The sequence below is a fragment of the Natator depressus genome, chromosome 1 (genome assembly GCF_965152275.1).
Source record: "Natator depressus isolate rNatDep1 chromosome 1, rNatDep2.hap1, whole genome shotgun sequence".
Taxonomy (NCBI): Eukaryota; Metazoa; Chordata; order Testudines; family Cheloniidae; genus Natator; species Natator depressus.
In genome coordinates, this window is record NC_134234.1 from 47,238,167 (window position 1) to 47,259,959 (window position 21,793).

At 45.8% G+C, this 21,793-nt stretch overlaps 1 protein-coding gene across 1 annotated transcript; it reads left to right on the plus strand.

Annotated features, from left to right (window-relative positions):
* Positions 1-8,296: 8,296 nt before the first annotated feature.
* Positions 8,297-19,208, plus strand: ALOX5AP (arachidonate 5-lipoxygenase activating protein). The gene is made up of 5 exons (XM_074943559.1): positions 8,297-8,806; positions 13,594-13,693; positions 14,734-14,804; positions 16,065-16,146; positions 18,185-19,208. The coding sequence occupies exons 1-5, from the start codon at positions 8,737-8,739 to the stop codon at positions 18,345-18,347; spliced, it is 486 nt and encodes a 161-aa protein (XP_074799660.1). The 5' UTR covers positions 8,297-8,736; the 3' UTR covers positions 18,348-19,208.
* The last annotated feature ends 2,585 nt before the right edge of the window (positions 19,209-21,793 follow it).

Below are 21,793 nucleotides of genomic sequence, written 5' to 3' on the forward strand. Positions count from 1 at the left end.
GGTGTGAAATGAGCAAACAGGGAGCAGTGAGAGAAAGGAGAAAATACACAAAGAGATCTGGACATATGGATGTTGGCTCCGTCCTTGGCCATGCATAAAACCTAGTTCAGCCCCTTTGGTAAATTAGAGCAGCCTCGAGCCCAAATCCCTGACATCTTAACAGGCCGACTCCCCTTTCATGGGAACATCCTGCCAAAAATTAAGCCCTGTGCAACTCTTTGAAAGCAGCAGGGGGTGTGAGTTTCTGGTGCATGAGGTTTACAGTCCCTAAATCAGTCTGATCCTACTTTCGTTTACACCCATATAAATCAGGAGTAACTGCACTGAAATCAGTGGAGCTAGACTGTCAAACTGGCAGAAGTGAGAGGAGAGTCAGGCCCTCTGGCTGTAGGAAGGGCTGCCTCAAGGTCATACTAGGGTCACACCCTCCTCCAGACTGTGAAAGCTATACCTGCCTCAAGCCCTGCTCTCAGGTCCTGAAGATAAAGCTGCTACAGGTGAGCAGATTGGCAGGTTGTAACTTGGGATATGTCTATACTTTGAGCTGGCAGTGTAACGTCCAGATCAAGTAGACACACCCATGCTACCTCTGATCAAGCTAGCATGCTAAAAATAGAAGTGCAGTCAGGGCTGGGGGAGGGGCTCGCTGCCCCAGCACTTAGCTAGAATCTCGGACAGGATCGTACCCGGGTGGCTAGCCCCTGCTGCAGGTTGTGATGCTGGAGCTGCACTTCTCTTGTTAGTGTGCTAGCTCAATTCAAGGTATGTTTATTCCTGCTGGAAATTACACCTCCAGCTCAACGTGTGGAATTCCTCTGGTTAGTGAAATCCCCAGTGAAGTGAAATCATAGGGAGCACAGAAAGGGGGCTGAGGGCTGCTGGGGATGGTGAAACAGCACTGCCAATGCTGAGCTCTGTGATCTGAAGTAAAGACAGGCTGAGCTGCAGTCTGTTACAAAGACAACATTTGACTTGATTCTGCTGAACGGGCCCCTCCCTTTGCCAGACACTGTCCATGCCTCTGAGAATCATCCATAATATTTGTAAAGAAGCTCATGCCCTTCAGTGAAAATATTAGGGACTAAGAATCTACTTGATGCCCATCCCACAAACCAAACACTTCTTGAATTTCAGAAAGGGTTTGTTAAGTCCCCTTCTCAGCACCACATTTACCATAGTCCAAAATCTTCGCAGGGAGCAGCTAACTGGCCCACTCCCTCATCTCCTGGAAAATGCACTAGGCTTCTCCATTTTGGGACTCCATGGTGTGGGAACCCTCACCTGAAGGAGCTTCTTGGCTGTGGAGGCAGCTGCTTCTATCTCCTCCCATCATGCCCTCACACATGCAGGTGGTCAGATGGTTCACTCCCCGGCCCCATCCCAATATTCTATACTGTTCTATGTAGCTTTTTATGCCAAGTTCATCACTGTAGTATCTGAGCGCCTTCCTGTAGGGCATTAAGAAACATGACTACACACCTGCCACATGTTGGTTGTTCTCTCAGCCTCTTGTTTGGTAGGGGTTTAGGATTTTTTTTTTAATATGCATGTTGCTATGTGCAAGTTCAAAGGAATGTGCCCAGTACTTAGAGCAGAAGGTGGTAAGGTTTGTGATGGTCTTTAGTTCCCGGAGGAGTTTATTCCCTAGTCTCAGACCAGCCACTGAGAAACTTCTGTCTCCAACACATGAGCTTTACCCTTATTATTGAGAGTTCTCTTGTGCCAGAGGAGGGACGTTGTTGAACACGGTCTTTATCTCAGAGCTTCAGTCCATCTTTTAGATACCTTGGGCCCTGACCATGGAGCACCTTGAAGATAAGAACCACGACCTGAAACTTGATTTGAAATTCTATGGGAAGCCAGTGGCAGAACGTGGAGCAGTGAGACACAGTAACCCTCTCCCAGGTCCCATAGCTGTGACTCCATTAAGTCTTTCCTGCACTCTGGGGCTTCTCTTGTCTTTGCATCCCAAGGTACATCCTTCTCACATCAGATGATCTTAACAAAGGCCACATATGATAAAAACATAGGTGAGTTTCTTGTTATGCTGTTCTGTTCACTGAATAACTAAATGCACTCTAATGCATGTTTGCTGTATGCCATGGAATGTGTTCTGTAGCTATTGTAACTCTATTTGCTTCCTCCCCTGATAAGGATCTGTAGCTACTTCCTAGGGTGTTTGTTTAACAATTCTGAGGAATCTCTATATACACTTCTTGCCTCCTGTTCGTTGCACTGGTTTCCTCTTAGGCAATATATTGGTTACAAAACTATCCTTTTGACTTAATCTCATACCCATTTTAAGCAATGGGTTTGTTTGTTCACTCTAAGATAAAAGGATGCTTAACAAACTTGTTCCATCCCTAAATACCATCTGCAGTCTGGGAGTCTATAGGCTACAAATGATAACCACTGAGGCCTAATGTAGCTGATAATATTTCCTGGGAAAAATAAAGAATTTTAGCCTGAAAAAAACCCCTCTCAAATTGCTATTGTTATTTCACCTGATTTTTTTAAAACCCAAATTTACCAAGAGATAAAACCTGAAAAAAACCAGATGGCCAGTTAGATATGAAATACTTTTATGCACCAGCTGCTTACACTAGCACACGTATCTAGACTTAGCTCCCTGTCTGCATTGAAGGCCATCCGAAAATGTCACCGTCCCATGGTAAATTTGTTCTGGGCCACAACTTTATGCACAGACCAACATCAAGGCTGATTCTAGGGTCCCATTATTAGGGGGGAAGTGGGTATTTTGGGGGCCCTGGATGTTCCTATTTAAAAAACAAACAACCTTCCAGAAGTCCAGGGGCTAGTTAAACCCTTAAAAAATCTTGGATTTTTAGGCATTTTAAAAAGTAAAATTTGGCTATTGTCTATTTTCCTGTGATTTATCATTTATAATAAGGATGAAGACTCTCCAATCTGCTGCTGTTTAATTTTCCTTGTCAGGCTTGCCAACAAAAAAAATCCCAAATGAAAATAGATTTCAATGAAATATTGACAGTGTTGTAACACTGCTTTCTATTATGGCTGTCACAGTAAACGGCAAGGGAGATACAGTTTATACATTGCACCTAATCTTATTAATTATTTCTGCTGATAACCCCAAATGCAAATGCACGGTTTAAAGCAAGTTAACAAAATGATGCTAAATTGTAGTGTTCTTATGTGAAGATCCTCCAAGTGGAATCTGCTTATATAGCAAACAAAACACCCGTATTTTAATTTCAGCCAGTGCTATACAACATTTGAAGCAGTAAAACGTATACTAAGAACTACTCAGCAATTAGGAAGACACATTCATAAAATAAGTCACTCACTAAAATAACATACGGTAATTCAAAAACAACGGTGGATTGACAGGGCACAAAGCACCATACAGTTTTCTCTTTTCTGTTGGCATCACCACAGATTGACATGATGGTTCTAATAAGTACAAGGAAAGGAAGCTGTATTTAAAGCTAAATCCCTCCCAATACAGTACAATAACTTCACCTCCAAGCCTATGAATCAGAACCAGTTCACCTGTCCTGAAAAATAAGATGATCTGATGGATACTTCAGGTGATAAGGGATGTAACTTGAAATCTAAAAGTCAAATTTACTTTGACATCTTTTCAACATATTTGGCCCCTTTTTATGATTCCCTGGTAGAATAGATGTGATCAATCCATGTTATTTCAGTAATGTTTACCTCTTTTCTTATTCCAAAGGTTGATTAGCCTGGGTCTGTTTCCTGGCTGTAGTGCACATGCACCTCAGACTGCTATATTACCAGCTGTGAGTGCTTAGAGAGTGTCATTCTACTTCCCTCTCCCTGATCTGCCAGTGTTTGCAGCTGAGCCAGTTCCTGCTCTTCCCTGAAGCAACTTTATATTGGGGGGGAAGGGGACTTAAGGGGAAGGCAAGGGGAACACCTTCCCACCTCCATACTTCTCCCTGCTCCCCAACTCTCCACACAGAAGGCGAATACTTCCCATTCTGCACCATCAGTGAAATGGGGAGTGGGAGAGAATCCATTCGGGAGGGGACAAAACTAAAGTTTTAAAGCAGGCAGAGATAAAACTCCACACCTGCTAATAACTATCTTGGTCTCTAATCCCAATCGTAGCCCCACAGTGGTTTTTGAACTCTTCCCTACAAGTAGAATTTAAAGGCGTCTCTGCTCCATTTTACTAGGACAAAGGTCTGTCAACATGGTGGGCCAGGAGCACGAGTGGTAGGAGCAAGAATCTAGCATGGAGAACCACAGCATAGTATCATGGCCTCCCCATGATCTTAGTCCCTGCTGTTATTTTGTATCAGCAATTCCATTCTGACTCTGCTGGGGCCCCTGCCTCCCCCCACCATCACTAGCCCAACTCTCCCAGAGCATGTACCTCCCTCCAACCCCCAACTCCTTACCTTACTGTCACCTTAAGAGCATCCCAGTGCCAGAGGGCAAGGGGGTAACTGGTATCAGGTAATGCAATTCAGCTGTCCTGACCAGCTCAGGGTACCCCAATTCACTGCTGTCATAATCTGTATCGAATCCGTGCCATGTAATGTATCATTGGAAAACTAATAATTCACCAATCATTAATATTCTTGTGTGATGTATGTACAGGGTGTGTACTAAGAGTTATGGATATATGCTGGAATTAAGACTAAAATGTGTTTAAGCAAGGCCTGTCGGGGGAGTTGATATATTTATCCCAGTTAAGTTAATAAGCTGTGATGGGCTTTTGTCTCTTTAAAGTAGCAAACAAACCTTATTATTTCTTTGAGTGATCCAGAAGAGAGCTGGACACTTCAGGGCACACGGTTCTGGGAAAATTCAGGAGTGGGAGTGTGTTGGAGTAGTAACAAAGCCTGTGGCGCCGTTGTGCGATTGGCAGGCTGCTGGAGCCAGAGTTGCTGATCTCAGGGTGTACAGCACACAGACACTCAGGGTGTGACCGGCATGCCTGTCTGCTGGTGTCCGGTCTGTGAGCTACAGCAGCAGAGCATTTCAGGCTCCCGGAGTTACAGGGCAGGCAGTGACAACCCCTCACTGCTCTGCTTGCGCCCCAGAATGTGACACTTCACCTTCCTGCTGGTGAGATCTTGGCCCTCAGTTGAGGGATCCATCTTGCTTCCCAGGCCCAGCTGTCCCCGACACCACGAGGAGCCACTGCCTTGGTTCCAGCCGCCGGTGGCAGATGAGGGCCCAGCAGCGTGCTGCACACAGAACAGGAGCCAGCTGGCACGGTGCTCATGGCACGGAGCACAGTACAGCGGAGCCCGGCTGGCATGCTGCCCACTGAACAAGGAGCAGCGGAGAGAGACATGGTCGATATGCTGCATGCACAGCACAACACAGAGCAGGACACGAGTGCCAGCCAGGCTGCAGCGTGCTCCCTGCCCAGCCGTGTTCAGGAGTTGGGACCTGGTTTTAAAAAGTTTCAAAACTTTCTTCAAAAAAGTCTTTCCACCATATCAAAAAATATACTCACAACACTGATACTGCCCCCACCAACACACACACACCCCTGTAACAAACAGATAAATCAAAGAAGGGAATCAAACTCCACACCCAAGTCCTTTGTAATGCACTTTCCACAGGGCAGTGTTCACTGGCCAGAAAAAATGGTCACAGACAAAAAACTCAGATGAAATGAGGGTAACAAACCCCAGAGGCTTTCACTGCCGAAAGTAGGGGAAGAGGATACACCCTCATCTATAACCCCTTTTAACTCAGCTTCCTCTTTCTTATATACCCTTCTCCGCTGAGCCATGTGACAGGCAGCAACATAGTAACCCTTCACAGGCTGCAGTGCGTTTACCATGGCATGTACATATTCCCCACCCACTGGAAGATGGCCCTGACAGTCTTCAATCAGCAAGCCTCCCTCATCCTGGGAAACGTAGTCTGTACTCCTGTGGGTTATGCCTGTTGTATGGTACACTGAGAAAGCATAGGGCTGCAGAGCCATATACCACCACGTCAGCTGGGGTTGGTCTCCATCATTTACAGCCAGAGGCCCATGGTTGGTGATCAAGGTAAATGGTGCTCCAGGAAGTACCTCAAGGCCTTGACCACCTATGTTACTGCGTAACCTATACCAACTCAGCGTGGCACCCTGTCCCCTTCTGAGCCATGTAAAGAGGTCACTGAATCTACAGAGCTCTTGGCTAATTTACAGAGAGGTCTTTTTGCTCAGCCAATAGAGGCCTGTGGCTTTAGATCCAGAGATCCCAGGTTCAATGCCTGCTGGCGATGATCCACTCGGACATGGTGTTACAGGATCTAGCACTCCTTCTGTCTGCGGGAAAGAGTTTCCTGCTTAGGTATATTGCAGGATGCTCCCCATCAACCAGGTCCTGGGAGAGTGGCCCATCTGTTGGCAGGATCCATTCCTTCTGCACAGCACCAGTTCACTGCAGAGAATGCGTCTGATTTCCAAAGGTACCCACACAAGCCAGGGATCAGTGGACATTCTGGGGTGCTTTACTGTGCAGGACAGTTAATGGGGCTGTTGTCGTGGAAAACTGGGATGCAAACATCAGTCATCCTCATGCTGCACCTCTATAAAGAAGTGCAAAAGCACTGTTCACAGAAGTGGTGTGACTGCCTCAGGGTGGGTAGTGTACAACTCTTCCCTCTCTACCACAGCTCTGGTTGCAAGAACCACAGCAGAGCTGATCATTTGCATACCTGACCATTCTGGGGCTTTCTGTGGTGCTTTGTATGAGGGATGCTATTCAAGCGCCCGTTCATACTTTGCATTTGAGTAACTAGTCTGGATAAAAACACCTAGCTAGACTTTGGATCCTATAATTCTACTGTCAGAGTAGAGCAAAAGTATTTGAGGGCATGTCTACACTACAAACCTAAGTCGACCTATATTAGGTTGACTTACAGACACAGCAGTAATTACTGCGGTGGTGCATGTCCACACTACCCTCCCTGGGTTGGTGGTGTGAGTCCTCATAAGCGGCAGTGTGAGAAGCTGAGAGCCCGGTCTCTCAGCTCCACCAGCAGCTCCTGCCAGGAGCCTGGCTGCCCTTGGGCTTCTCGCCCTCCCCCCCGCCCCCCCGCCACTTTCCCGCCAGGAGCTTGGGGAAGCTGTGGGCTGGATCCGGCCCGTCAGGGCTCTGGATCTGGCCCGCGGGACTGCCACCCCCGTGGCACTGTGGGTCCTGCACCGCTGCTGGAAGTGGCACCCCGTCTCTGCGGCTCCTGGGGGAGGGGGGTCAGAGGGCTCTGTGCACTGCCCTCACCTCCAGGCACCGGCCCCCACAGCTCCCATTGGCTGGAAACGGGGAACCGCGGCTAATGGGAGCTTCGGGGGAGGTACCTGCAGGGAAGGGCAGCACGGAGCCCTCTGCTCCCCCTCCCCCAGAGGCCGCAGGGGTGTAGTGCCAGCTGCTTCCGGGAGTGGTGCGGTGCGGGGCCAGGGCAGGCAGGGAACCTGTCTTAGCCCTGCCTCGCGCCGCTGCCACCCTGGAGCCGCTCCAGGTAAGTGGCACCGGGCCAGAGCCTGCACTCCGAACCCCTTCTGCACCCACACCCCAACCCCCTGCTGCACCCCTCCTGCACCCCAGCCCCATGCCCTGAGTCCCCTGCTGCACCCTGAACCCCCCAGCACTCCAACGTCTTGCCCTGAGTCCCCTGCCACACCCCTCCTGCACCCCAAACCCCTGCCCTAAGCCTCCTGTTGCACTCCACACCCCCTCCTGCAACCCAACCCCCCCGAGCCACCTCGTACACCCTGCACTCCTCCTGTGCTCCACCCCCTTCCTGCACACCGCACCCCCTCCCACACCCCGCACCCCACCCTCCTGTTCCAGCCCTACATTTATGGCCCTGCATGCAATTTCCCCACCCAGATGTGGCCCTCAGGCCAGAAAGTTTGCCCACCCCTGCTTTATACAGTGACACAGAATATCTGACTCTATTGCATAATTGCTTAAGTGTCCATTGTTCAGATTGTTTCTTCTGATGCTTTAGTTGCCAAGAATCTCTCTCTTTCTGAGAACAACTGTAGTTCATTTCTCACACCTGTGCTTGCCACACCTTTCTCCTTTCTGGTTGGGCATGTGGATGGAAAAAATCCAACTTGCTCTTGGTTTATGACTCTGAGGTCTATATGTTATTCCCATGAAGGTCCCTGCAGTAGTGAGAGATTCATAACACCACTGCTGGATTTGTATTCAAGGCTGGTGAGGTGGGTATATGGGAAAATGAAGTAATGACTGGGTCTGACTGTTGAATAATACACTTTTTCTCCTAATATCTCTTATAGTACTGGGACACCTGAAGACACTGACATGGCAACCGCGGCTGCTTTCTTGCAGCCTAGAGCTCAATTTGCTTTCGACTAGATTTCCTAGAATTGTCACAGCTAATCAAACAGATGACCTTAGGTATCCTGGCTACCCTGCTTTTCGAAGGAGGAGATGTTTCTCTACAGTATTTATCCTCATGGATCAGTGGACAAATTGCCTTAGGTTGCTATGGGCAATATCTGTAGATAAATTTAATCCACACATGGAGGAAAAGGCAGCCAAAGAGCTAGTGAAATATGGTCAGCAGCCATGCTGCCCTGATATACTTCTAAATAAGAGGGGCTGTGGTGTCGAGCTGTGAAGCCATCAGAAAGATTTCATGATGCAAGATAAGATAGACCGTCACTTCCTCTTCTTGTGCTTTCTGGGGCTGTGCTGCTGAAGAGGCTACGGAGTCCACTCTGACAAGCCTGCTGCCAAAATGGACCATGAAGTGCTGGGGAGCATTGTCCTCCTAGCAATAGTCAGCCTTATCAGTGTTCTCCAAAATGGTAAGAAAAGATAACCATTTATTTTAGGGGAAAGAGGAAGCTGAGAAAAAGGGTAGAGAATTCCTAGTATCTATTATGCATTGAATATGAAATGTAAATTGACCTATTTTTAATACATTTTTTCTCCTGTTGTATATGGCTCTGTGGGTACATATGTGTGTGTGTATATATGAGCAAGCTTGGTTTCAGAGCTTCCCTTTTTAGCAGACTGTTTTTTGTACTAGTGGCTGGCTATATTAGCAGTGACATGATACCGATCTTTGGTTTACTATAGTAAGTTTATTAAATATATATCAGTATTAGCAGCCACTATCTGCACCTCTGTAAATATGTCCAAGAGCAGAGACCTGGTTTTGGATGTGGAAGAAGTTGTGCAATTGAGCGACTGACATGAAACATGGATCAGATCCTCAGCGGGTGTAAATGAGTATGATCAATGGTACTGAAGTGAATTATACCAGCAAAAGTTCTAGCCTGGTTACTTTTTCAGGTTAACTAGTTATCCTACTTTCCTGAAACTCATTCTTCAGTCTTTCAGTTTGCTAGTTTTAACCCTTTCATGGCTGAGAATGTTCTAAATGTCCTTCATCAGAGGAATCTGATATTTCAGAGCTTATCTTATTCTATCTCTTCAGCTCAGTTTTTTTTTAAGGTTCCTTAGGCAAACTAAATGTTTTTCTCTGCAAACTTTTTACTTGGCACTCATGTCTTATACCTATTCGATCCCCTAAAACTTGACCCAGGATACACACAGATGCGTGACTTTTTACAAAAACGATTTCATTTATGTTGCCCCACGTTCAAGGAGAATTGTGAGGTGGCAACCTGAGATGTGGATACCTGGACTCCTCATTATGGGCCTGATCCAAAGCCCTCTGACGTCAGTAGGAAGACAACCCTGATGCTCAATAGACTTTGGATCAGGCACCGCGTGCAGCTTTAGGAACTGGCTTCATGTCGGGGTAGCTCATTCTTGGGCTGTGGGGGCGGGTGCAGCAAAAGCAGGGGGTGGAACAGTCGGAGTGAAAATGCAGCTGAGCAGCCCTACAGGGAGCTCTTATCTCTCACAAAAGCAAAGCGTTTGTGGGTTAGACCCAAATACTGCCTTCAGAGGAAGGCACTAAGCGTTTGCAGGAACAGGCTCTCAGATGATGATCTTGGAGCAGGGACGGGGCCTTGCTCTGTTTTGTACAGCACTGGCAAGTAAATTACTATCATTAAGTGTGGTTGTGCATTCACATTTCGTGGCCGAATTTGGCACATCCATTAATAGATGTGCCCAGCTATGTTTCCAGTTATTTTACCAGAGGAGTTTGGGGAGCCATAGTCCAATGACCTATATTTCCAATACAATTCCTTTACTTAATCCATCCAGGAAACTTGTCCGTTCTTGTTCCACTCCATGCACATTTTATATAGCATTGAAATCTGACCATCAGATTATTGATCCCAATCCTTGGGTCTGGCAAGAACTATGCTTGGCACAGGATCTAGGGTAAGACAAGTTGCGGGGCAGGAAGGGGAAATGTGGTTTGAAAGCCATCTTTCCCCTCCCCTGCTCCTGGGGGCAGCAGGGTTTAATTTGGCTCCTGGTGCAAATTAGAACTGTGTGAAGGGTGCTATGGTCACACCTTGGCACACCCTGGCACAGCCATATGACAAGTGGTGAGGGGATGTGCAGTAGATCTCTACCGGTGAGTCTTCCCCTGTATCCTCTTTGCTTCACAAAGTGTCACAAAGGAGACGGAGCAGGAACGAAGGTGTGTAACCCCTGTGTGTGCGTAAAAATAAATGCATAATCATAAAAGTGATAAAGTGAGCTGAATTTGCATTTCATACCCAGAACCACCACTACCCCATCGTTACCTACGAGGTCACACAAAGGAAAATGGGATTCCTTGGAACGTGTTCAGATATTATTAGCACACGCTCGGGGCACGCAGCACACTCTGCTTGACCCCTGTGTGTAACTCCCAATGGTTCCGTCTCTGTGTTCTGTTGCAGCTCTCTGCCACCAATCAAGGGCTGTGTAAGGGCAGACTTGCACACCTTCCTCCTCCCCCAAAGTCTTTTATCTATGGGGTTTTTTGAACCTGGACTGATAGCCCTATAATGAAAGTGATGATAAATGTAGTAAAAATAGATAATAGGAATATGAGATAAAAAAAACAAGCAACACCCATGGGAGAAGTTACGTTAATGTTCCAGTCCAGCAAAGTTCTTAGGCATGTTTGCGTGGTTCCATTTGGATGATAAATCAGTTTCACACAGAAATATACATAGAAGAGTCCTGTTTCCCTGAACAGCAGTAGAAACATACATTACACAAGCTGTTCCAGAAATCCCAAGCCAGCTACTCCAGCCAGCACTATGCCCAAGCAGAGGCAGTCTCTCTGCCTCTGCTTCTTAACAAGGTCATATGGCAACTGTGTCTATCTATCTTAGAGTTTTCTATTGCCACTCATCACCACAGCACCTGAACACCTTCCATGTAAAATAGATAGCAATAATGAAGTCCCAAGTGGACTTCAATGGAGACTCTATGGCATTTCTGCCTTTACGGGGTCAGAATTTTAATTGGGGTAGGCTGGGCTGGGACTTTTTGGGAAGGAGAGGGAGGGGGTTCAATGGGTTGTTAAGGGTGTTTGTATTGTGAATGTCACTTGTGGTGGACAGGCTGTCTCAAAGAGAGAGGTTTTGCAGTATTTCCTAAAGATGATCAGACTCTGGATTCATCCGATCTCCTCTGTAAGTATTTCATAGATGAATCCCCTCAACAGAGAGAGCTTTGTCCCCAGCTCTCCCATGCTTCATCCTGGGCTTTGAGATCTGCCGTGTCCCAGAAGGATGCATCAGTCACAGAGGTTCAAGACTGAAATTAATTCTTTGATGTGTCTGGGGCTTGATCCATTAATTGCTTGGAAAATTGGGACCACAGCCTTAAACTGTCAGTGGAAGCTAACTGGGCACCAGTGGACAAATGTGGGCACAGGCCTGAAGTTCTCACAGTGGCCTGTGCCATGTAGGCGGGCAGCCACATTCGGCACCAGCTGGAGCCTATAAATTGTCTTCATATTCAACTTCATGTACAGTGAGTTACAGAAATCCAGCCTGGAGATGACAAATGCACAGATCATTGTGGCCTGGTTCATGAGGAAGGGGTGAAGTTTCCCAGCAAGCTGGAGATGAAAGAAAGTATTCTTGGCAACTGATGCTACCTGGTCGTCCACGCTTAGCGAGGAGTTGGCCAGGACCCAGAGGCTTCACACCACTTTCATGAATAGGAGCTGCATGCCTTCAGTGGAGACAATGTCTGGGCCAAGTGTTTCACCTTTCCAGCGAGCATCACTTCATTCTGACCTGGGAACCCCCATTAGCACCATACCCTCCCCTTGGCCACATGGACCTAGCTCCCTCCTTTGTGTCCAGATGTTGTGCACTGCTCCAGGGTTTCAGATGTACCTAATGTTGGGAACAAAGGAAAGTGCTTTAGCGCACCCATTTATTTTAAGAAGTCTGTGATTCCATACAAGGCTCCTGATGGCAGGCCAGCCAGCACCTTTTTGGCATAACACTACATCCATCTGTCATTGCTGAATTTCTCTTATGACTCATGTCAAAGTGTGGTAGTGGATGCCCTCCCAGGATGTACAAGCGTCAGCATTTAAAAACCAGTTGGATCTTTGATCCTCATGGAAAGCAGGCTTTTCAGGCAGGTAGATACCTGATATTGCAAAAAGCTAGATGTGACTCTAGTGTCTAGTAGTAAATTTAAATCTGTGTCCATTTATAAATTAGCAAAATTTTTAGGGTGGGACAAGTGAGGACGTGTAAAAGAAAAATCTGTTCCACTTTTTTGGAAGGGTTCATGGTAGAGGTCCTTTGAGATCCAACAAAAGCCCAAAACCATTCAGGGATGTGTGTTTGAGATCTCTGTACCATAGATGTAGAACACAGATTACTGATACCTAAGAGCCAAATCCTCAGGTTCCTTCTCAGCTTTTCTTCACCCCTTACTGAGAGGAACTTTCACTTATTTACGTGGAAATTTCCCAGATTAAGGGCTAAGTAAAAGCTGAGTATAGCTGCTACCCAGACCCCTGTTTCCATCCAAATGAATGGAAATGAGAATCTACCACACATTGGTCACTGTGATATAGCTAAGCTTTGATCTTCACTCCATCAGTTATGGCCATTTCCTCTGCAGGTGCCTGCCTTAGCAAAACCAGCTCAAATCAGCTGTGTTGTTAATCCAGCCTTGAGACAGTGCAGTGACTAGTAATCCCATATGGAAGCCAATGAGATAAAGGGCAAAAAACCCTCCATATTGCCGGGGAGGGGACAGATTCTCAGATCTCAGTAAAATCTGATGTCTCTTCCAATGAGAGGTGAGAGTTGGGCTTTACAGAACATGTCAGGAATGTGAAAGGTAACTCAGGGAAGGGTTTGATGCATGTTCCTCCAGTTTGGATATGAAGCTGTGTGATGTGGACACAAAATAGCAAATAAACTTTTTCCTGTGTGAGCACCGGGCTCAGAAGTGAAGCCCCCCAGAAAAACGTGTAGGCACTTCAGAAGGGACTCCATGTCACATTTATGAACTAAAGCACTTGGTTAAACCTAGATGAGAATGTGTTGGCCCGAATTCTGCTCCCGTTTACACCAGCACAACCTTGTGGTGCCAAGAGGGATACAGGGGTGTCGAGTGAAGAACGCAGCCCGTTATACTGAGCATGCACAACGTGTCCAGTTTAACCCTCAAACCAAACCCTGCCTTTCTTTAACAGCCTTTTTTGCAACCAAAGTGGAGCATGAAAGCAAGAACTATAACGGCAAGAGTTTCCAGCGGGTTGGATCTTCTGCCTTTGACCGTGTCTTCACTGCCAAGTGAGTATGCAAACCACATAGGAGGGGCAGGGAAGAGAGCAAGACCTTTGCTGTGGAGTTTAATCTTTGCCTTCGCTTATGGCCTGATTCAAAGTCCACTGAAAGTCAATGGAAAGGCCTCACTGATGTCGGATCAGGCCCTTGTACTTTATTATCATTATTATTTATTTTATAATTGTGCTTCAGGGCGCCAACCAAGATCAGGAATCTATTGTAGTAGGTATTGCACAAGCACATAGTGAGAAAGAGTCCCTGCCACAAAGAGTCTACAGGCTAAACAGGCAAGATAGAGGTACAGAGAGGTGAACTGACCAACAGGAGGTCAGTAGCAGAGTGGGGAATAGAATTCTGGTCTCTCGAGTCCCTGACCCGTGCTCTAGACACTAGGCGAGCCTGCTTTGTTCTTGCAGTCACTTGTGATCGTTTTTGAAAAGGGGAATTTCACTACCACCCAAGAAAGAAAAGAAAATTAAATAATTATTTATTATTTGTTAAGCACTGGCAATGTGCTCTGTACTTTACAATGCATAAATATACACCCCACGTGGGTGTGTATCCCAGAACCTATAAAGGAATATTTCCCTCTACAGCGACATTCCCTTATGAACAAAGTGGCATAAATAATTCCTTTTTACTAAGCTATAGAAAAAACCACAGGCAGATTTCACAAGAGCCTCATCTTTGCTGTGATTCCCGTTCTCTCTTTTGCCTTATTATTGAGTTTTGAGTGTCAGTAATTTGATTAATATGGACCGGGACTACAAGAGTTGCCCAAGCTGATACAGTGCATCAGGCATTGAATATATGAGACATGATTAACCATGGCAGTTCAGGAGATGGATTTCACACACGCCATCCATTTTGCACTGCTGTCTATTTCTGACGTGGTAGATGGATGCCACCCCTCGTTGTCCCGATGTAACAGGGAGGTAAATCTCCAGATGCTTCATATGTAAGCTGGTAGCTGTGTTTCTGAGGCAGAAGGATATTTTTCCTGTTCTCAGTATGTTTTTAACTCCCCCTTTTTAATTCCTTTCTAGCCAAAACTGCAGAGATGCATACCCAACGTTTCTTGTTGTGCTTTGGTGTGCTGGGCTGCTTTGTAGCCAAGGTAACATGTACTTCAGCTCTCTCTCTCTATATATATATAAACATATATAATTTGTGTGTCTTCTGAGGCTCAGTTTAATATTGTCACTTAAAAAGGCTCGTGACCTGACCCCTCCTCCCCACACTTCAGCAAGGGACAGACTAAGGTTTTGCAGAGATTGCAGAGAGGAAAGGCCTGCAGCCTCGAGTTGTTAACGTATTAGCTGTTCACTCTCCTGTGAGTTACATTACAGACAGGGATGTCTCACGGTGAAACATGGCCCAGATTGGTCAGGAACCTGGGGTCCCAGTTCCTAGCTGTGGGGTGGACGAGGCAGTGAGGGTTCCTAATGAAAGCGTGGTTATTTTGGGAGACCCCTTTCAGAGCACAGGGCCCAGAGTAGCCAATCCATTCAATCTTCTATAATCCACCACTGGGGGCAGATTGGAAGGACGCTGCCAGAGGAGATTAGTGATGTCAGACTGCTGCAGGGAAATGGTGCCCAGCATGTAGGGGTGTTTGCGAAAGCTGCATTGCTCATTGCTGCCTTCTAGACTAGCCTTCATTTCTGAGCGCCCAGTTCAGCAAGGGGCTTACTCATGTGCCTAACTTTAAGCATGTGAGTAGCAGTCCCATTGAATTCCGTAGGAGTATTCATATGCTTAAAGTCAAGCACGCACTTGAGTGCCTTGCTGAACCCGGGGGTAAGTCATTGTTTCTGGGTGACAGAAGTCTCTTGGCTGGGGTCAGGTAGGGGCTTGGCCTGCTGGCCTGGGAAAAGCCAGTGTTAAACACAAAGAAAACCCTTTTTGTGCTGAAAACTCAATTTCAGACCATATGGTGCCTGGCCTGCTGCTGGGGTAGTGCAGTGACCTGCTGCCCCATACTCAGGGCTTCTGGGGAAACCAGAACATTTGCCAGATTGTGCTCTTGGGCACGTGCAGTGCAGCGCTCATTGACGAGCAGAGCATGGCCTTGCGTGTGGGCCCAGCACTGGTCCTCACGAGGGAGCACTCCTATTGACTTTAATGGGCATAACTGAGGGCAGAATTTGGCCCACAATATTTTCTGCAAAGATGGCGGGAAATATCATGCAATTCTCCACAGAATTTATTTTCTTCAATTTCTGGGTCCCACTGCTCGTCCAGCTTCTCAGAATACAGGCTTTCCCCAGTTTTCCTATCCAGCATGAACAGCAATATGGACCTCTATGGATAATGAGGCCTACATGGGAGACTTGGATGGTAGTTTGTAATATGTGTTGCTTTATCTTCCTTTCAGCTGCTGCTGCCTTTGCTGGAATGATGTACTTGTTTGTGAGACAAAAGTACTTTGTTGGCTATCTGGGAGAGAGGACACAAAGGTAAGAATTCACTGGAGCTTTTTACAAGTGTTTTGGGTGATAAACATTTTCATGGGTAGGGCATCTTGACACCGTTCTTGTTCAATATGTATGTGGGTACATTTTCACTCCAGAGTTAACTTGAGTTATCTACAGTTGAGTTATTCCTCTCAAGTTAGTCTAGCTCAAGTGATAGCGGCCACACTGTGAAGTAACACTGGAGTTGCTGTGTCCACACTAGCACTACATTCACTCATTTATGACACTAAGACTTCTGGGGGCCCATCCCATGGTTCTTAGCGCTGTAGTAAGATGAAACACTCTATGAATTCTTGTCTGAACTTGTCTTCCTTTCTGGGCACACAGGGGTAATTGTGGGAAGAACTTGTCTGTCCTTTCTGGGCACACAGGGGTACTTGTGAGAAGGCATTGGAGGACGAGCAGCACTCAAGCGGCCTGCATCCACACTGCAGAGTGGTTGTGTTAGCAGCAGATGAGTTGTGCTAACTCCAGCTTTATACTGTACTCCCTGGCAGGCCAGCCAACTCAAGTTAAAAACACCGCTGTGCTCAAATTAAGGGTTTGTGCGTGTGGATGGAAGTAGTTAGAGGCAACGCTCGAGCTATCACTTGAGTTAGCTTTGCAGTGAAGACAAGCCCTATTTCTGCCTACCCTACCTGGTGTGTTTGAATGTCTTACCCAGTGTCTGGTTGAGACTGAGCTTGGATGAGGGCAAAATGGCTGAAGCTCAACCCAGACAAGATCAGGGATAAGCCTATTTTGAATGACTTAAGATGGAGCAGAATATGTTTGCCTGCTTCTTAAGCAGTGTTTCATGTTAGGAGCACCCTAGAGCTCTGTAGTCAGGCCTGGAGATTAAGGTGGTGTTTTGATCGATGAAATCCTAAATGGCCTGGAACCTGCCTAACTGAGATGCCGCCTCTCTCTCCCTGTGTTGCACTTGGTAGAGGTGCTAGAGCTAATGGGCCCCTGGTTTGAGAGGGCTGTTTCAAAACATTTTCCATGTGGGGTTCTTGACTCTGCAACACATACCCCTGCCCTGGTGCTAAAATAGCCTGGATTTGTTAACCTTCAGGTCATGTCCATCTATTCTGGAGCCAGTCTGGATCGGTAGCAGTAGGTTATTGCATTTTTGATCAATTGTGTATAAGTGCCCAGAGTTTACAACTAAAGGAATAAATAAAACGAAGTACAGGGTCCACTTTTCCATCGCTATCTCCCATTAGTTTTACACACCTGCATTGACAGTCTGATCCCACTGGTAGTTTAAAGAAAGAAGAGGTTTGTTTACTGGATTATCTCACATACTTAAAGTAAATAAAACCAAAAAAACAGATGCTCAAATACGTATTGGAATAGAAGAATTACACAGAGCAGAACTTGGGCTGGGCAGAGCCCCACGATGCTGGAGTGGAGTAAGGGAGCTGATTTTTCTATCATCTTACTATTCTTTTCTTTGTTAATAAAGCAAAACTCTGGGAACAGGGGAGTTTAGAGTTGACACACAGTGTGGACTGTGTTTGCAGAGCAGGTGGGAGGAAGACTTGTGCTCACAGTGCTATTTCAATATATGCCTGTGTGATTATCTCTCTCCATTTGCAAAATGAAAGAATAGGGGTCTATTCTCCGGTTGATGTCTACACAGCTCCTATTAGGGTTAATGTGAGTAATATCCAGGTGTACAAAATTGACCCCCGTAAATTTTACATCCCATTAAAATACAAGGTTATTGAATTAGGTTTTAAATATGATCAGAAATGACCATCTTTAATGGCTAAAACGTGTCTCTTAAATGGAGCACTCATTAGTATGAAGAAGCATGAATTCAGCACTGGGGGCCTGACTTGATTTATACCTGTGCATCTCTGCTGAAATTAAAGGGGTTGAAAGGGTGCAAGTCAATGTGGAATTTGTCCCGTGGATTTGAGCTTCTGAGGTCTATTTAAAGTGGTTTGAACGACAGTTATAGAGGTTGAGCACTTTTCAAGGAAGGTGATAAATCTTGGTATATTACTTTTCTCTCTCTTTTTCTCCCCAGCACTCCTGGTTACATATTTGGAAAACGCATCATATCATTCCTGTTCTTTATGTCTGTTGCTGGGATCCTCAACTATTATCTTGTCCTCATTTTTGGAAGTGACTTTGAAGTGTATATAAAAACTGTAACCAACACCATCTCCCCACTGCTACTCATTCCTTAATTCTTTGCAGCATTAGCTGTTCAGTGTGTTTTACAGACTAATATCCAAAAGCAGATATAATTCAGCTGTTTACGAAATGAACCTACAAACCCTTTTAGACTGCTGTAAATCTCAGGCTCTATGGGCTTTGTGGTTTGATTTTAACCTTTTTCCTACAACTAAAATGATTTATTGTGAACAGTCAGTGTGCCCCAGGAAGAGTAATAACTTCCAATTAAATCTTCAGATTAAAAAGGTTTTAAAAAATGAAACAACGAAAAACCATTTCAGGTTGAACAAAACATTCCATTCTGATTTTAAGCACATTTTAAATGTTTTAAAATTAAAATTGAAGGCAATCTCTAAATGAAAAGTCATTTTGAATAGAAAAATCAACCTGTTTCATTTCAGAACCGTTGAGACAAAACTCATCAACTTTTTTGGAATTTTTTCTTTTCTTTTTTTTTTACACAAAAAAATTGGGGAAATTGACATCAATTTGCAAAATGTTTTGGTGTCACTGAATCGTCATTTTCCAGCCAAAAAATGTTTTGGCCGAATTTCATTCACCTTCAGTTGCCATGAAAACCCAGAGCTCAATCCTGTAATCCTCACTTATATACAATGTTTCACTGCACTCAGTGGGACCCAAACCCCTCGTAGTGCATGACTGCAGATTGGACCGGAATCTGATTTACCTGAAAGCCTCTGTACAGTGCCAGAGCAGGGCAAAATGCCAGAGGAATGCAAAGGGGCGTTAGTGTAAATGAGACTCCATTATCTCTGAGATTGTTTTGTTTTTGTTTTTAATAAAGCAATCTAAAAAGATGAAAGTGGTTTGTCATGTCCTCTTCATTTAGTGCTTGATCCATCAATGGCAAAACTCCCAGTGAAGTGAAGGGCGGGAGCAGGACTGAGCCCACACTGCAAGCTAATAGCTATGAACACAATCTAAAGAAGGCATATTGAACAACTCCTGCCCTATTAGTGGGTTTAATTCCCTGCTTACAACACTAATAACATGCCCCTACAAGTCAATATCAAGGGATGGTTTGATAAGATGCCAATGTAGGAAACAGATAAAACTCTCACTTTTTAAAGACTGCTACCATATGAATGCTTAAGCTTTTAAAGCTGTCTGATGACGGCATGCAGGGTGAGTAGAGCTCTATTTATAACTCCACTGGGAAAGGCAGAGACTACTTGCTGTGGAGAGAGAGAGAGAGAGGGAGAATGAGTTGAGCTGTTTTACAAATGAAATCCCCAGAAAGCAGCTCTCTCTAATGCATATTAGCTTAGGGCTTTTATTCTCATCAAATTGCTTGGCTTAGTAGCTTCCAAAGGACTGTTCTACAAATGTAATATTTTCCTTGTTTATGGGGGAAAGATCTTTCATGTTAAACATTTAACACGATTTTACTTATAAAATATGTTATGATCTCTTTAAAGTCAATCAGAGGCATCTGTGTAGCTAACCATTTGCGGCATTATGACACTACATAATTTTTTTCTCCCACTCAGTGCAGGAATTTTAAATGTTAAGCGACTGATTTATTGTCTCTCTCTCCCCCCTCTCTCCTCACACACACACACACACACACACACACACGCACACACACATTGACAAAACAGAACAGCGTGTATAATATTGATCATACATAACCGAAACACTTTGAGCTTACAGCTCTAGAAAATTTACCTCCTGGTATAGTGCAAATGTTTCTTTCCCTTCCTTAGTTTCAAAACTTCATGACACTCTTCAGATAATTGCTTCACAGTCAGCTTTTCTGCTGCCCCATACCACATTACCTCAGCTGCAGTCACATCATTAGGGTATTCCTGGGGGCATTCTGCTCCAAAAAATAAAAATTCTGCACATAATATTTTAAAATTCTTCAAATATAATTTTCAAAATAACACTACACAATCACATCCATTTCAATTATTTTGGTAATTTATTTCAAAATACCTGTCAGTAAGTATGACTGTAACAATACAGACACACACAAAAATTCCCCCGGCAGTAGAGAGTTAAAGAAACCTCTATGACAACCCAGTTCCTCTTTCTCTGCCACCTTCTTCCCTCCAGAGCCCAGCTCCAGGGGGGCCACACACCCACAACCCCTCCCCCCAGAGCCCACTTGCACCCCCCCACCCCAGCCAATAAACCCAAACCCTCTCCTCCCGAGAGCCCAACAGCGCCCCTCCCCCAGCCCAGGTACCCGCATCCTCCCCCCGGCCCCCCAGAGCCCAGCTGTTGGCCTACCCCCTTGCCCAGACACCTATCCCACTCCCAGAGCCCAGGGATCCAGAGGGAGAAACAGACTGATGCTTGGTCCCAGGCTTGCACAGAGTTTCCTGCACACCGCCATCTCCATCCCTCAGGGCATGCGGGGACCTGCAGCTTCCAGGAACCCTCTAGCTCCCTCCCTCTCCCACCAGTAGCGTCTTCTGTGTGCAAGCTGAGCTCAGCCGAGTCCAGCAGCCCCTAGTGGTGGCTAGCAGCACTGCAGCCCTTTTCTGTGGCGGAAAGGAAATTCTGCATGCACATTAATTTCTGCAAAATTCTGCATTGTGCAGTGGTGCAGAATTCCCCTAGGAGTACACAGTGTTGGGTAGTTAACTGGGACTGGGATTTAACCAACAAAGGCAAGGATAAGGCAAGGATAAGATGGAGCATGCCAGTTCAGAAATATTTATTTAACTATTTCTAGAGGTGGACTTAGAAACCTTGGGCTTCCCATATAACCACTCCACCACTGCTGGCAATACTGATATAGAACATGAACATGCTCTCACTAAAATCAGAGGCAGAACAGATTGTCTTCACTGAGACTGAAGTGAGGTACATCAGGCCTGGTTTACACTACAAACTTAGATTGACATAAGCCGTGTTAAGTCAATGTAGTAATGTATGTGTCTACACTACCAAGTCCCTTCCACTGACCTAAGTGGCCTGTAAAGTCAACTTCTGTACTCCACCTCCACAAGAGGCATAGCGCTTGATTCGACATCCATGAGTCAACATAGGAATAGTGTAGACACTGCCTTGTGTAATTTGTATGAATTAGCCTCCAGGCGGTGTCCCACAGTGCTCCGCTGTAACCGCTCTGGAGAGCACTTTCAGCTCCACTGCACCTCAGCCAGGTACACAGGAAACAGCTGCTCCCCTGTTAAAGCCCAGGGAACTTTTGAATATTCATTTCCTGTTTGATCAACATAGAGAGCTTGCCAGCACAGCTGATCATGGAGACTCAAGGCCGCAAACGCGCTCCAGCATGGAGTACACAGGAGGTGGTGGATCTTATTGCTGTGTGGGGAGAGGAGTCTGTGCAGGGAGAGCTCCAATCCAGCAGAAGAAATGCTGACATCTATGCCAAGATCACACAGGGCATGGGGGAGAAGGGCTACACCAGGGACACGCAGCAGTGCCATGTGAAAATAAAGGAACTTCGCCAAGCATACCA

What these genes read in the sequence shown, in the direction of transcription:
- ALOX5AP (XM_074943559.1), top strand. Translation starts at nt 8,737, where the DNA reads ATGGACCATGAAGTGCTGGGGAGCATTGTCCTCCTAGCAATAGTCAGC. An exon ending in TATCAGTGTTCTCCAAAATG is followed by an intron (nt 8,807 to 13,593) that starts GTAAGAAAAGAT and finishes TTTCTTTAACAG; the next exon opens with CCTTTTTTGCAACCAAAGTG. An exon ending in CTGGGAGAGAGGACACAAAG is followed by an intron (nt 16,147 to 18,184) that starts GTAAGAATTCAC and finishes TTTTCTCCCCAG; the next exon opens with CACTCCTGGTTACATATTTG.